This window comes from Monodon monoceros, unplaced genomic scaffold, assembly GCF_005190385.1.
Source record: "Monodon monoceros isolate NGI ecotype Baffin Bay Population unplaced genomic scaffold, NGI_Narwhal_1 Super_Scaffold_21, whole genome shotgun sequence".
NCBI lineage: Eukaryota > Metazoa > Chordata > Mammalia > Artiodactyla > Monodontidae > Monodon > Monodon monoceros.
Window position 1 is genome coordinate 70124642 of NW_021703778.1, and position 13932 is coordinate 70138573.

Genomic DNA, 13932 nt, shown 5'->3' on the forward strand with positions numbered 1-13932 from the left:
GTTCTCCTTGGACTAGATTTTGTTTCATCTTATATAAAAAAAAATTTTAAGCAAAACTGTTGAGATTAAACCATGAAAAGTATGACTTTTTTAATCTAAAAGACTGAAATGTTAATGTACAAAGTATTTGCTGTCTCAATATTTCAAACCAATTTTCATAAAATTCTCCTGACACTAGACTATGATAAATTTGAAATGTTTGACTTTAAGTTTTAAAAATATTTAAAATATTAGCATTTGGCTGAATTGCATTTAGAAACCTGAATATATATTATTTAATTTCAATTATTTTAAACAATACCATTTTAAATTGTCACCAAATACATTTGGCATTATTGTTAATGTTGTCAAATGTGACACTTTTGAATAATTAATAATCTGTCTAAATCTTTTTTTTAACTTAACAAGGGAAAAATCATTATTATGAAATCTTTTTACACTCTGAGACCTGTGCTTGGCCAGGGTGTGGTTAGAAGCCAAAAATAAAAATAAAAAATAAAGTAGTTCCGAAGAGCTTTTTTTTTTTTTCTTTTGTGGGAGACTTTTGACATTCTTTTGCCTTCAAAGTGAAATTGCATTCAGAGTGGAAGTGAACCGCAATTTCCACTGAGTGTAGCTATTGAAAATTTAGGATTAGAATTATCTTTTGTTCCAGAAGACCGTCATAATGGTGCACATTTAGACATCAAAACATTACTTTATGAGCACAGGCATGTTTTAATGTCCTATTACAGTTTGTAGACCTGTTTCTTTTGATAATGAAGATGTTGTGTCATCAAGCCTAGCCTGGCACATACAAAACATATGCTGGCAGGTTATTAAAAATTTCAGCTTCTTGATGAAAGACTATCTTGCAGGCTAAAAGTCCAGAGAAAGACTCCATTCTGGGAGAATTATTAGAAATGAGAATATGACCGTAAGCACTAAACTATGTTAGTACTTACAAATAGCATCATTTGCATAGCAGTTTATGACGTGATACCATGATTTTTCTCATTGGTATGTTGTAGGCAACAGATTAAAAACAGTGCTGTTTATGGGAGTTTGAACTGTTTTGAGAGGCTCTTGCATCTTATGTAAATATTGGTTTTAGATGTAGGCATGATTCAGTGTAGACTCAAGGATCTAATATAAAGATCATCTTTTTTTCTACCTATCTAATTGAGAACGAGAGTTATTTGGTTGCAGTTGAGACTTGAAACAGTCATAGAATCAACAAATGCTAAAACACTGAAGTCACATTTAAAAAATCAGTGTTGACATGTAGGTGATTTTAGGAAAAGCAGAATGTTACATTATGGCCACAATGGAAACAACACAACTCTCATTTTTTTCATGATGGCTTGGTACCAACCTTACTCTCTTCATCCTACCAGCTAACAAAACCTACTTCCGCCAACAGGTTCCAGGAAACTCACTCACTTAAGTACTCAATGCTTGTTAAGGTTCAATGAATCTACACATGTGTGCATGCTCCAAAGACCCCACTCCCCAGTCGGGGGGATTTCATTTAGTAGGAATAAAGGCTTAAGCAAAGACACACCTGTAGGGGAAAAACCTTCCTGGATACTCTCACCTAAGACAGTGTAGGGAGACCCAGGTAGACATCTGTTGTGGTACTAGTCCTTCTTGTGCCTTTTTCTTTCTTTCTTTTTTTAAAGGGTAAAATTTCCCTCCCTTGCTCCTAGAAGATTGGCTTGGTGGTACTGAGGCCTGGTGACACTGCTTTAGAAGAGTAGTTGCCAGAATACTGGCCTAGATGTGAGATTTAGCATTTTGTCGACCCATGAATACACTATAAGGTCTTGACATTTCTCCATATTTCTTAATAATAGAATTGTACCATTGCATATTTGATCCACGGTTGGTTGATGTGGAGCCCACAGATACGGAGGGCAACTGTGCAATGCCATTTTATACATGGGACTTGAGGATTCTTGGATTTGGGTATCCATGGGAGTCCTGGCATTTCAGTCCTTTATGTGAATTGACTCATTCAATCTCAGAAAAAAACGGAAGTTTTTACTCATTTACTTCCACACCACTTTGATACGGAAGGTATTGTCACTCTGTTTACCGATGGAGAAATTGATGCTTGGGAAGTGCAGTGACTTGCCCAAGTTCACACAGCTAGTAGATGATCCGCACCTAGTTTGGAACACACATCCACTCCTCCTGGCCCCATGCCCTTGCCACACTGAGCTGCATCCATTTAGAAAAGACCCGTTGTTTGAAAGCCTTAGAGTAGTGTTCTCCCTCAGGTCCCTGCCGTTGTGGCCTGCTGCCCTTGTGGCAGATTGTCTGCTTTCTACAGAGACTTGCGGGAAACACAAACGTCCCACAGCTATTGCTCTCAAATTTCTTCCCTTTCCTGTCTGAAAGGAGAGCTGCTGTCCTGTTGCCGGCAGGCTGAGATGTAATAGGGCCATCGGTACACACACCTCATAGTGTCAGAGAAGAGGCCCTGTTGGGTCTGTAGGATTCGGCTTTGCAACCTAACTGCCTCACGTACCTACTTATGTGCATGGGTGAGGAGAGTGAGTTTTAGATGTCACCCTTTGATCGTTCACGGAGGTGACAAATTTCCAGTGCCTTTCTCAACTTAGTACACCAGCAAGATCATTTTAGTGAACCTGTAAAGTCTCCCAGAGCTTAGAGGAAGTAGCCTATCTTCACAATCAGACACAGCATTAAAAATATAGTGAGTTTTTAAAACCCTGTTTTTTGGATAAGCAACCACATATTTTGTTTGTTTGTTTTTAGTCTCCTGTTCCAGATTGACATGTAAACTTCCTCTGAAGCAAAATGAGGTCTGGAATAGGCTAGTATGAATAATTGAACATTCAGGATAAGTAGGAGGTGGCCTGGCTTCGTGGGTTCCATAGCCTAGGCGCCCAGAGGTTACTCGGGGGGAGCCATGGGCAAGTCACTTCAGCTCTCCAGGTTTCTATCGCTTCAACTGTAAAGAGAAGTAATATTAGTACCTGTCTCCTGGGGAGGTAGTGAGAATTAAATGAGATAACCTTTGTGGGTTGGCTACCAATGTACTTAGCACATAAGACTTCAAGAAATGCTACTTGTTATTAATATTACCATAAAATTGCATTACAGTTAAGTTGTAGGTAATATTGAACAAGTACATACAATTTAATCTTTTTATGGTGATTCAGAAGGTCCTGTAGCATCTTGTAGGCTTCCAGAACATTGTTCTACGCATCAATTATCATTACATAGGATTGTGGCTATTGTGGATACAGAATGTTGACCAAGTTGTGCCTACCCAATGATTTACCCAGACAATACCTTTAAAAGAATAAACCTTGAAAGCAGCCTGGTTTCTTATAATTTGAAAACAGAAAATAATTCCAGTTATTTAAACTTCCTACATGTTGTATAAAGAGGCATTGACCTGATAAAGTAGAGATTTTTCTGACCACAAGATTGAGACCCGGTTGCTTCATTTTCCGGTTCCAGTTGGTGTCTTTTCTAATTAGTGTAGCAGCACGTCACCGCAATCATTGGAAAGTCTTAGTCATTTACATATTTTTCCTTATCTCTGAAAATGACTTAGAATGTTTTCTTCCAGTTCAATGGCTGTTTTCATGAAGCTGCCAGGGTTGGGTGTGAGGTGCTTCTCTGTGCCTGAGGAAGATGACAGGAGAAGGAAAATTGCCTCCCCAAGTTAAATGAAAGCTGGGTCCCCCTTCTGAGGACCTATAATAATCAGCTATACAAGCTGTTGGTTTGTGTGTCCTATTGATTTAATATGCTTCTAATCAGTACATAAAGCTATGGGCCTGCAGTGTTAATTTTTCATATGCTTACAAAGTACCCTTTGATTTTCTGTCACACGTTAATTACAGCGTTTTGCCATTAAATAGGAAGCTTTGTGTAAACTAATTACTAGGTAATCATTGTCTACTGCAAGCATGCTGTTTGTACCTTTTATTTTATTCTAAAAATGCACAGATCTCACAGTCTGGAAACCCTCTACCTTCCAGCCATTAGCTCTCACTAATTCATAGCATTATTGTGGTGAGAGTATAGGAGTTGTAATTGTTGTGGTATCAGAGCTGTTAATTACCGGAGTAAACAGTTGAAATGGTGCCAAGGTCTATTGTACAAGGCAGAGAAAAGGAGGTTTAAATGTTACTCCCACCATCTGGGGACTAGGGGAGAGGCAAATGCTTGAGAACAGCAGTGAGGCACTATCGCCTCAGCTCCAGGGTTGGCGGCCATATGGATCCGGAATATTTTGAATCAATTTAACTACCAGTTTTCGCGATAACAGCGTGGAAGGAAGGAATAAAGCAAAAGATGAGAGGAACAAGAACTGGTTATGCTTTCACATACAGGAAGTCCCACTGGAGTTCTTTTGGAAATATCTGCTTCAAGCCACAGAGCAGGCACGGATATTTGGAACAGATTCAGAGTGGGTTTTACTCTCCTCTGCTGGCCACTGCGCCATTTGCTTCTGGTCGTCTGTCCTCCATGCCCCTCGGTGAGAGAGGGATGCCCTTGAGAAGACCCAGACTTTCGTGTAATTGTGCCAGAGCAAACAAAAAATCCTCACTTTTGGAATTCACTGATTTACTACCCTGGTATTTTAATAAGCATGGTCTGTAGAAAAAACAACAATACTAAATATATAATGCTATCACGTCCGCCTCAAGTATATACCTCTGTACACGTGGAAATATCAAAGAAGGTACAGACTCCGATTAAGAAAGGCAGATGCTTGCCCATTTATTTTGTATGAAATTAAAATATAAATCCTCCTGATAGCCTCCCATTTCAGTCGACAAATTCACCCCACTCCCCACTACTTGAATGAAAAATCAAGTCCAAAGGGCACATGTGTTTTCTTTTGCTTTTAATTTTCAACTAAAGAGCTTTTTCAGCATATGCAGTTTTCTCAACCAGCGATATTTCTCTAACTGGAAAGAAAGAAACCTATTGTCAATAATAATAATTATGGCCACTACCATTTGTGGTTGATTTTTAAACTGCGTGGTTTCTGCTTTAAAATATTGTGTAATCTTTAGAACAGTCACATGCTTTTACTTGATGTCACTCATATTTAATATAATTGCCTTTAAACCCATTGTCCAACATTAAAAATATCTTTAAAAAAATCTACCCCTTGCTGCTGTAACTACTTTTTAATATCATTCCCAAAACACGAACATATTCTCCTTTTTTTAAACCACCCTGGATTATTTATTTTTAATTGTTCTTTTAGCAGATGTTGAAGTAATTCAGAGAATAGTGTAAACAACTCCTTTAAAGAGAGCGATCACAGATGACCACATACACCATGAACCAAGGGCAGTGTCTGTCCGGCTTTTATGGTGGCCGCTTTGGCCCACAGGAAAAATTTTTCCTGCTTTTGTGTATGTGCAAAGTTCAAGTAAGAATTTCAAGAAATGCTTAATCTTTATCTATTGAAACCCCCAGCATGCAGTGCGACAGGGTGAGCCTAGAAAGAAAATCATGGCCCCCTGTGGAGAGGGGAAAAAAGAAACAGCAGTTGAAGAGCTGGAAAGCTGAAAGGGAATGAACCTCTCTAGCGTTTCTGGTCGGGGCGAAGCAGTTGTGCTGAGCTTTGGAATGGAGGCGCAACATATGTGCCTCAGTTGGACAAAATGCTTCTCGAGTCAAATCAACTGCTAGGCCTGCACGTTGGTGCAAGGTGGAGGCCTGGATAATGAGGGACAGACTTCTCGAGAAGCAGCGAGTGGATAATGCGACATAAGTATGGAATTATATACCACATTTTCACCATTCTGTTTAATGAGAGCCGCCACCACAGCGAATCACTTGCCACACAGCCAAGATGGGCCATTAGCTATCAAGGGAAAATTGTCTTTTGCTTTCAGCAGATGGAGCAAATATTTTACAAAACAATTTTACATACCAAAAGCATTTGTGTGCCTTGGTAATGTTGGCTGTTTTACATTATGTTACTTTCTACAGCAGCATAATTTGCCATCTCATCGAAGGCAAAGTTGGCATTTTTGATTTTTAAACTCTCAATTAACAATTAAACATGGAGTATTAAGGTAGTCCTTAAACTTTAAGTAGGTGTGGGAAGTTGTATATGACTTGCTGGAGACATTTTCATTTTTTCTTCATCCACTCAGCCTATTTTTGCACTCTAAAGAGGGACGATTGCTAATGATTTTAATGGAAAGGGATGAGTGAAAACCTCACTACTGACTGCAGAATGAGAGTAACCAATGCATAGAGTGATCAGAGCCTTTGCTGGCTTAAGCATCCAGCATGGATTGTGGATACACGGTTTGGCCCACCCCTTTGTATCAGTTTAAAATGTTTAATATTCAATAACAGAAAATCCAACTCAAAATGACTTTAAAAATAAAGAGAATTTTTAAAAATAAAAATAAAAAATAAGCAGAATTTATTATTATCAGCTAACTGAAAATCCAGAGATTGGCTCTGGCATCAGACAAGGCTTAATCCAGTGGCTCAGTATCACTAAGGACCCAGTTACTTTCCATCACTCCTCCGTACTGTGCATAATGTCTGCTCCATCCTAAGGCTGGTTGTCCCCACGGTCGCCAGATGGCTGCCAGTGGCTCCTGGAGCTTGTCCTTAGTCAAGTAGCTCCTAGAGCTTGTCCCCGGTCAAGGTAATAGGAAGAGAGAACATCTCACCAGGCAGCATTCTCAGAAGAGCATAAAAGCTTCTTTCTCAGAAGGCCCCAGCAAGTGTTTCCTAACACCCCCAGCAAGTGTTTCCTAACACTTGATTGGCCTAATTGGGTCATGTGCCCTTCCTGAACCAATCACTGTGGCCAGGGTATGGCTTTGCTAACCAGGGGCCCATCCCTGGAGCTGAGCGTGGAGTCACTCTCAATTCTTGCATAGCTAAGAATGGGGTAGGGACAGTTCCTGAAAGGAAGTTGGGTATATCATTACCTGGAACGAGGGGACAAAGATGCTAGGCAGCCAACAACAGATGTCCATTCTACCATTTGTCATAAATTTCACGGCACAGACTTAGCATCACATGTGGATGATCTAAATCTGACCCAGATGGACCATCAATGCCCACTGATGGCAGTTACAGACCCAGATCTCATCGCACTATGGCATACTGGTAGCAACTAGATTTGAATCCCAGTTTGCTACTTCACGGGTGTGTGACATGAAATGGAGATGATAATTACTACTTCAGAGACTGGCTTTGAGATAATAAATATAAAATCCCTGGCACAGACCTACCACATGGTAAGCTTTCAACAAGAGAGAGCTATTGTTTTACCTAAAAAATAACTGTAGTGGTAAAAAGTGTCCTGTGCAAGCAAAGTAACCTTCCTAAATTCACCCTCAAATTAGGAATCCCTCCCTTCTCTCCATCTCTGTGCCGCTAGCCTTTCAAATCCTGAGCACCTTTCATGAAACCCACACTTTCCCTTTGAAAGAGGCAGCAGGGGTGGTGGAAACCACTCACCCCAGAACCAGAGGCAGCCAGAGAGCTCCTGTGGTCTTGCTGTATGAGTGTAGAAGCGCCATCCCCTCTTCTGTTACACGAGACATTTGTCTTAGATGTTCCGATGGCCTCTTTCAACACTGACATTCTTGCTTAGTTTTTCAAGTGACTGTCTTGCCCCTTTCGTCCCTATTCCTCCATTTAGGGATATCAGAAGACTCTATAAAGCAGAATCATCTAGGTAGGTCCCTTGGTTTCTCTTTTGAACAACACCAATGTCTGATGTGAGAGATTGGAGGTGATTAGCCGAGAAGTTATTTTACTTAATTCACCACTGCCGATCCAGCAAAGAAGCTTCTGAAATAAAAGGAGTATTGGTGAGATTGATATTTAGAGCATCTAATTTGTATTCTTTCTTCCTCCTTGCTCATCCTCCCCAACACACACACACGCACACACACACACAAACACACACTCATACTCACACACACACACACACACACTTAGAATTTACTTGGGAAAGTTACCTCTCTGGAGCTTGAAGTAGCTTTAGTCATTGAGGGCACTATTAAATTGGATATGCTAGCAGCCTCCCCTGAGATATCCTGAATTTCTTTCAGTCAAATATCTCTTCCTTCAAATTTATACTTTCTTGATAGAAAAAAGAGAGAGAGCTGAAAGGCAAAGTCCATGCTTGATAGACAAGAATCTCTAGGATGCATTGGTCAGGCTGATGGAGGCCCTGCAGTTATCTTGGAACACTCCAAGGTCATGACTATCACTGATGCACTCTGAGGGGTAAATATGGATACTGGGTGACAAGGCTATGCAGTGGCACAGATGCGGCTCAGGTTCCTCCTGGATGGGAATTGCTCTAGAGCTATTAGCTCCACAAAGGCCAGCAGCTAATGTGCATTGCCAGAGCCAGTGCAATCATAATGGAATGAAGATCTGGAACTGATTTTTTCAAGAAGTGAAGTGTATTTTTCTAACACTTGTTTATCACCCATGAGGTCTAAGCTTTCCTTTCCACACCTCCAGAGTTGTTAGCTCTAAACGATCTGCTCCATGTGGATGATAAACTCTCTGAAACACTAACCAGTAGTAGTCTATCACCTTGATGTGCCTCATGGAACTACTCATTTCATAAGTATGTAAGATAGAGAATCTGTGCCCCGGTTGCTGGCATGTAACAGATATTCTACACACACACACACACACACACACACACACACACACACTTTGCAAGGGTGAAAAGCAGTGGGGAAGAAGGCAAACTAGCAATGGTTCCCCCAACTCCGTTGTTTTCTGTCTTCGGTCACGTGTTGAAAATCACCCACTAACAGAATCTGACAACTCAGCCAGTGATCTTACACAAGCCCCCTCACTCCAGGGGCCTCTACTTGCCATTTGTAGAGCAGGGGAAACAATCCTGTGCTGGCCCACCTCAGAGTGTCGGTGTCAGGACCAAAGGAGATAATGAATGTGCGCCTGCTGTGACAAGAGGAAGTAGTTTATGAATATGGTTCTGATGATTCCCATGAATTTGGGGGTTTGTGTGGCACGGTTTTGTACATCTGTGTCTGTGTGCATCAATGTGCACTTAAGCTTACTCTGAACAGAATAAGCCCAAATGGCTACAGATCTTCCGTTATCAGCATCTGCCCTTAAAGTTGTGGTAATTGTGTTTGAACTATGCAAAATGATAAACACTAGAGAACAGAAGCTCCCCCCAAGCTGAGAACTTGCATCTGATGTCTCTTCATTGCAACTAAGGCCATTCTTAGTATAATCCTTCTATTTCCTATCAGATGCTTTCAAAATAAAGAAATAAATTGAACAGGTAATACCTCCCACCCCATTATTTCTCTGCCTATCTTTTTCTTAGAGAGTTCCTCGTGGCCCCAAGCTGCCTCTGTGTGCCCCAGCATCCCCTATCGAATGTCACCCTGCAAGTGCCTTCGGCCCTGTACTTCTCATGATGGGACACAACTTCCACAGCAGACTTTCCTCTAGGAAATTTACCCCCTTGCTATGGCTTTGTACGCAGCACAAACGTTGTAGATCAAGGCAGAATGGCTGGCTTTGTAAGCAGAGGCAGTGAGGGCAGCCTGACACAGTGTCCAGATGCCTCTTGCAAGCTACAGCCTCACAAGTTAATTATTGGCCTTCATATAGCATGTTGCATCAGAGGTGACACTTCATAAATGTCATCTCATTTATCTTTCCAGTGCCCCTCAGAGGCTGGGAATCTCATAAAATCCACCCAGGAAGAATTGGTGCTTCTTAAGTAGTCATCCCCCCAGGTGGTCCCTGGGCAGCAAAGAAGAAGCCTGTTGCGAGGTTTCACATTTTCCCTTATTCTGTAACTTCAGCTCTTCGGGGCTGGGTCCCTGTGTTTATCACCGCCACGACTCAGTCCACAAATATTGAGTGTTCCCTGTGCTGAGCGCTGGGGAGCCTGACCTCAAAGCCACTGACCACGCCATTAAGGAGCCCCCGGGGGGCTGGAGAGCATGGGGAAAGGATACCCCACAGGGATGGCAGAGAAGGCTTCCTGGGGGAGGGATGACTGGAACTAACTCAGAGAGGGTGAGGAGCAGTCAGCTAGGTGAGGAAGTGGGGGAAGGAAGGCGGAGGAAAGACATTGAGCCAGGGCAGTTCGGGGCGAAAGCCAGAAAGGAGAGAAGTGAGGCTACATTAGGAATCAGAGGCCAGGTCACAGAGGGCCTTTGTGTGTCGTACTGAGGAGTCTTGACTTAATCCTCAAACAGATAGAGATCTAGTTTCAAGACTTAGGTGGCAAAGCTTTCACACACTCCTTCATTATCTCACCTCCATCTCTAGTCTCCCCGCACCCCAACACATAAACACCCTTTCTCCTTAGTTCAGTTAGGCCTGACATTCTGTAATTTTTTTCCTCAATTTTTTTTATTGTGGTAAAATACCCATAACATAAAATTTACCATCTTAACCACTTTTAAGTCTACAGTTCAAAGGTATTAAATACACTCGTATGTTGTGCAACCATCACCACCGTCCATCTCCATAACTCTTTTCATCTTATAAAACTGAAGCTGTACCCATCAAACACTAACTCCCCATTCCCCCTCCCCCTGACAACTACCATTCCACTGTCTGTCTCAGTGATCCTGACTACTCTAAGTACCTGTCATTTTCTGCGTGAATGAATGAATAAATGAATTACTTCTCTTGAACTGACTTGATGTGATAGCAGATAGCAGATCACTGGATAGATGGTTCAACGCCTTTCAGAAACAGGGCAGAAAGGGCCCTTTAATCAGGGCAGAACAAAAAGGAAGTCTCCACTGTCCTTCCTGGTAGAGAGCCTGCCCTGCATGGGTTCCTTCCTTGACATTTAGTTTCCCAAGCAGGGTGGGAATCTACAGACGTGCTTCATCGTCCCAGCTTTGGGGCGCTGCATGAATCATAGACAATTGGTCTCTTTCGATAGAGTAGGATGGTTTTAACTGAAACAAGCGTCAAACAGAAAGAAAGATGGGTGAGGAGGACAGTGCTCAAAGAAGGAACCAAGAAGGGGGGTCCAGGTTGTTGGAACTGCGTGTTTTGTGTGCTTGTTTCTGGTTTAGATGCAGGGCCTTGGGGAGACGAGGTAATGTACAGTAAAGAGCAGAGAAGATGTAAACTGTGCAGGATACAAAGTGCTCGGGCTTTGACAGCAACTTCCCTGCCTATTAACTCCCAAGGTAGAGGCTCCTTGTGTAAGCTGGCTTCCCCAGCCCTTCTTCACGACCCCCAACTGTGCAGAGAGCCACCCTGAACAAGGGTGGGCGGCGGCACTCTTCCTTCCTCATGGCATTTTTGTTTTGTACGTCAAGCACTTACTAAGCTAACTAATGAGACTCTACCACCAGGATTTTCTGGATATTTCAGAAATTATTCAGGTGACTGGGACCTGCCTAGAGTGTACTCTCAGATATTTATTTGTCTTCTATTGTAGATTTTCAGAGGGCATGGGACCCAGAATGAATCAGATGTTCCAAGGAGCTGGGGGAGGGGGGAGGACAATCACTTTTTAAAGGCAGAGAAATTGAAAATAAATAGCTGTACAGATGATTTCTAAGATTCCTTCCTGCCCCACTCGCCAAGGCTGATTCTTTTCTGATTCTTCCAAATACTGATGTTCACTCAAAGATTAAAAAGTTCCCCAGCAACCCAAAGCAACCCTGAGTTTTTCTTGTCAATGTCCTATATTTTGAATATGAATCCTGCCTATCAAATGTTTTGTGTCTAGTGCCCTGCTCTTCTTCTGAGAGGAAAAATATCTGAAGAGGTGGCTTCTATCTAAAAAATTTTAGATAGTCTAAGACTTTCCAAAAAAAAAACAAAACCAAAATGTCCCGACAAACCGAGTCTTTTCATGTCAAAAAGCCAGGTTTCTTATTCATCAGAGGGTTTCCTACTGTTTTCATTTTGACAAGATGCTCTGTAGTTTGGGGTTGTTGTACAATGACGTGGGGCCAGCCTCACATCTAGGCAGATGAGGCTATGACCTAGTGGGGCACATCACGTGACTGAAGCCAGCCCCCCTCCCCATCTCACTCTTCCAACCTGCCCCCTCCTAAAATCCCACCTCTACAGGGTCAGCCATGGTTTAAGGCTTTGATACCAGAGTTACACGGAGGCCCCCCCAACCAGGGGGAATGGGCACGGCTTAAAGAGATGAAGGTGCCCAAGAAAGACCCTGCCAACTCCATGATCTCTCCCAAGATCAGCTCTGTTAGGGTCATACTATAAAAAACATTCCCATCTGGGTTGCCAAGGGGGAGGGTGGGTAGGGAAGGGAAGGAATGGGAATTTAGGAGGAGCAGAGGCAAACTATTATATATAGGATGGATAAACAACAAGGTCCTACGGTAGAGCACAGGGAACTATATTCAATATCCTGTGACAAACCGTAATGGAAAAGAATATAAATACATGTATAACTGAGTCACTTTGCTCTACAGAAGAAATCAACACATTGTAAGTCAACTATACATTAATAAAATCTTTTTTAATGAAAAACAAAATTCCAGTCTGAAGGACCTTAGGGAGAAGGTAGTGAACCCCACCTTTTACACAATGGGAAACTGAGGCCCAGAGTAGGGAGGCACAGTGCCCGAGGACATGCCATCGGTCAGCCTGCTGTGGGTCTGAAACTGGGGTTACCTGATACCCAGACAGAAGGCTGCCTTTTGGAGACAAAAGGCACGATTAGCAGCAATATTTAGGGGCCAAGTCACTTTGAAATATGAAAATTGAAAGGGCTGGAAAAATAGAGAATATTTTCAAAATGGCTTTCTGACTCTGGGTAAACAGTAACCACATTTTTTTTGCCTGTTGGAGGCCTGGTTTTTAATCACTCCACAAGCAGTTTTCATTTCTGTAGTAAAATTGCTTGTGGTTCTATTTAATTTGTTTCTGCAGGAGCCGGCTTTGGTGAAGATCTCCGAGGAGCTGGCGGGCGTTTTAGCACAGCACGCACAGCCAGTCAATGAGAAACGGTTCCCGACGTGGAGGAAATTCCTCCAAACATTTCTCAGTCAAGGTAAATAAGACTGTAAAGCTTCTATTGAGCATTAGTCTGCACAACCTTGAATTCTAGTTTTGGGTCAACCTGGGGCCAACTTGAATACCTTGCAACTCTTGTGTTGGTTTAGAAAAGTGCTCCTACAAGCAGACTTTCTTTCTCTTTTAAGCTTTGCCTAAATATTTATCTTGCACTCAGCCTCTTAAGTAAGCAGGAACTGAGCATACCAAGCGTGCCATGCATAGCTCAAGATTCTGACCATATTTTTGCACCACAGACTTCTCCTGAGAAGTAGGCTTTGGAATCAGATGACCTGGGCTTGGATCTCATCCTTGACCTTGAGGTAGGTTCTTAAACCCTCAGGGGCCCAGTTTCCTCACCTACTTCACAGGGTTGTTGGGAGGATTCAATGAAATACAGATATGAAAGTTCCTTCCGTGGAGCCTGACTCAAAATAAAGTCTTTAAGAAATGTTAGTTTCTCCTTCCATTTTCTAGGAGAGCAGAAATGGTCTCACTTCCAGTTCTGAAGGTAGACTTTGTAAATAAGATCCTCTACAGTCCTGGAGCAAAGTCAGCCTCTGTTTCTTTCATCCTCCTCCTCTTGACTTCTCCTCAATTTTCCAGTGACATTAGGAGGTCAGTGGATGAGGGAATGAATGGAGCAAATGCTGCTTATCCCCAGTTGGAGAGGTCCTGTGGGAGTGCTACGCCGAGGCACGGCCACACACTGCCCCTCACTCTCCAGAAGGTTACAGTGTAAGGCAGATATTCCTATATGCTTACCCACATGAATTATAAGAGAAGGCTAGGATACAGACCACAGAAGATATCTTTCCACTCTTTACCACTGTCAAACGATGATAATATATTAACATGAATATATAATAGTGTTATAATAATATTATATCAGATGCTAACAAC

At 42.2% G+C, this 13932-nt stretch overlaps 1 protein-coding gene across 7 annotated transcripts in view; it reads left to right on the plus strand.

Annotated features, from left to right (window-relative positions):
- The window catches only part of IQCH (IQ motif containing H), a 210626-nt gene that overhangs the window by 142925 nt on the left and 53769 nt on the right, over positions 1 to 13932 (plus strand). For all 7 annotated transcript variants that reach the window (XM_029236988.1, XM_029236989.1, XM_029236990.1 and 4 more), the window contains one exon: positions 12907 to 13027. In XM_029236988.1, the coding sequence (XP_029092821.1) occupies positions 12907 to 13027 (121 nt within the window). The remainder of the gene's footprint in view (positions 1 to 12906; positions 13028 to 13932) is intronic.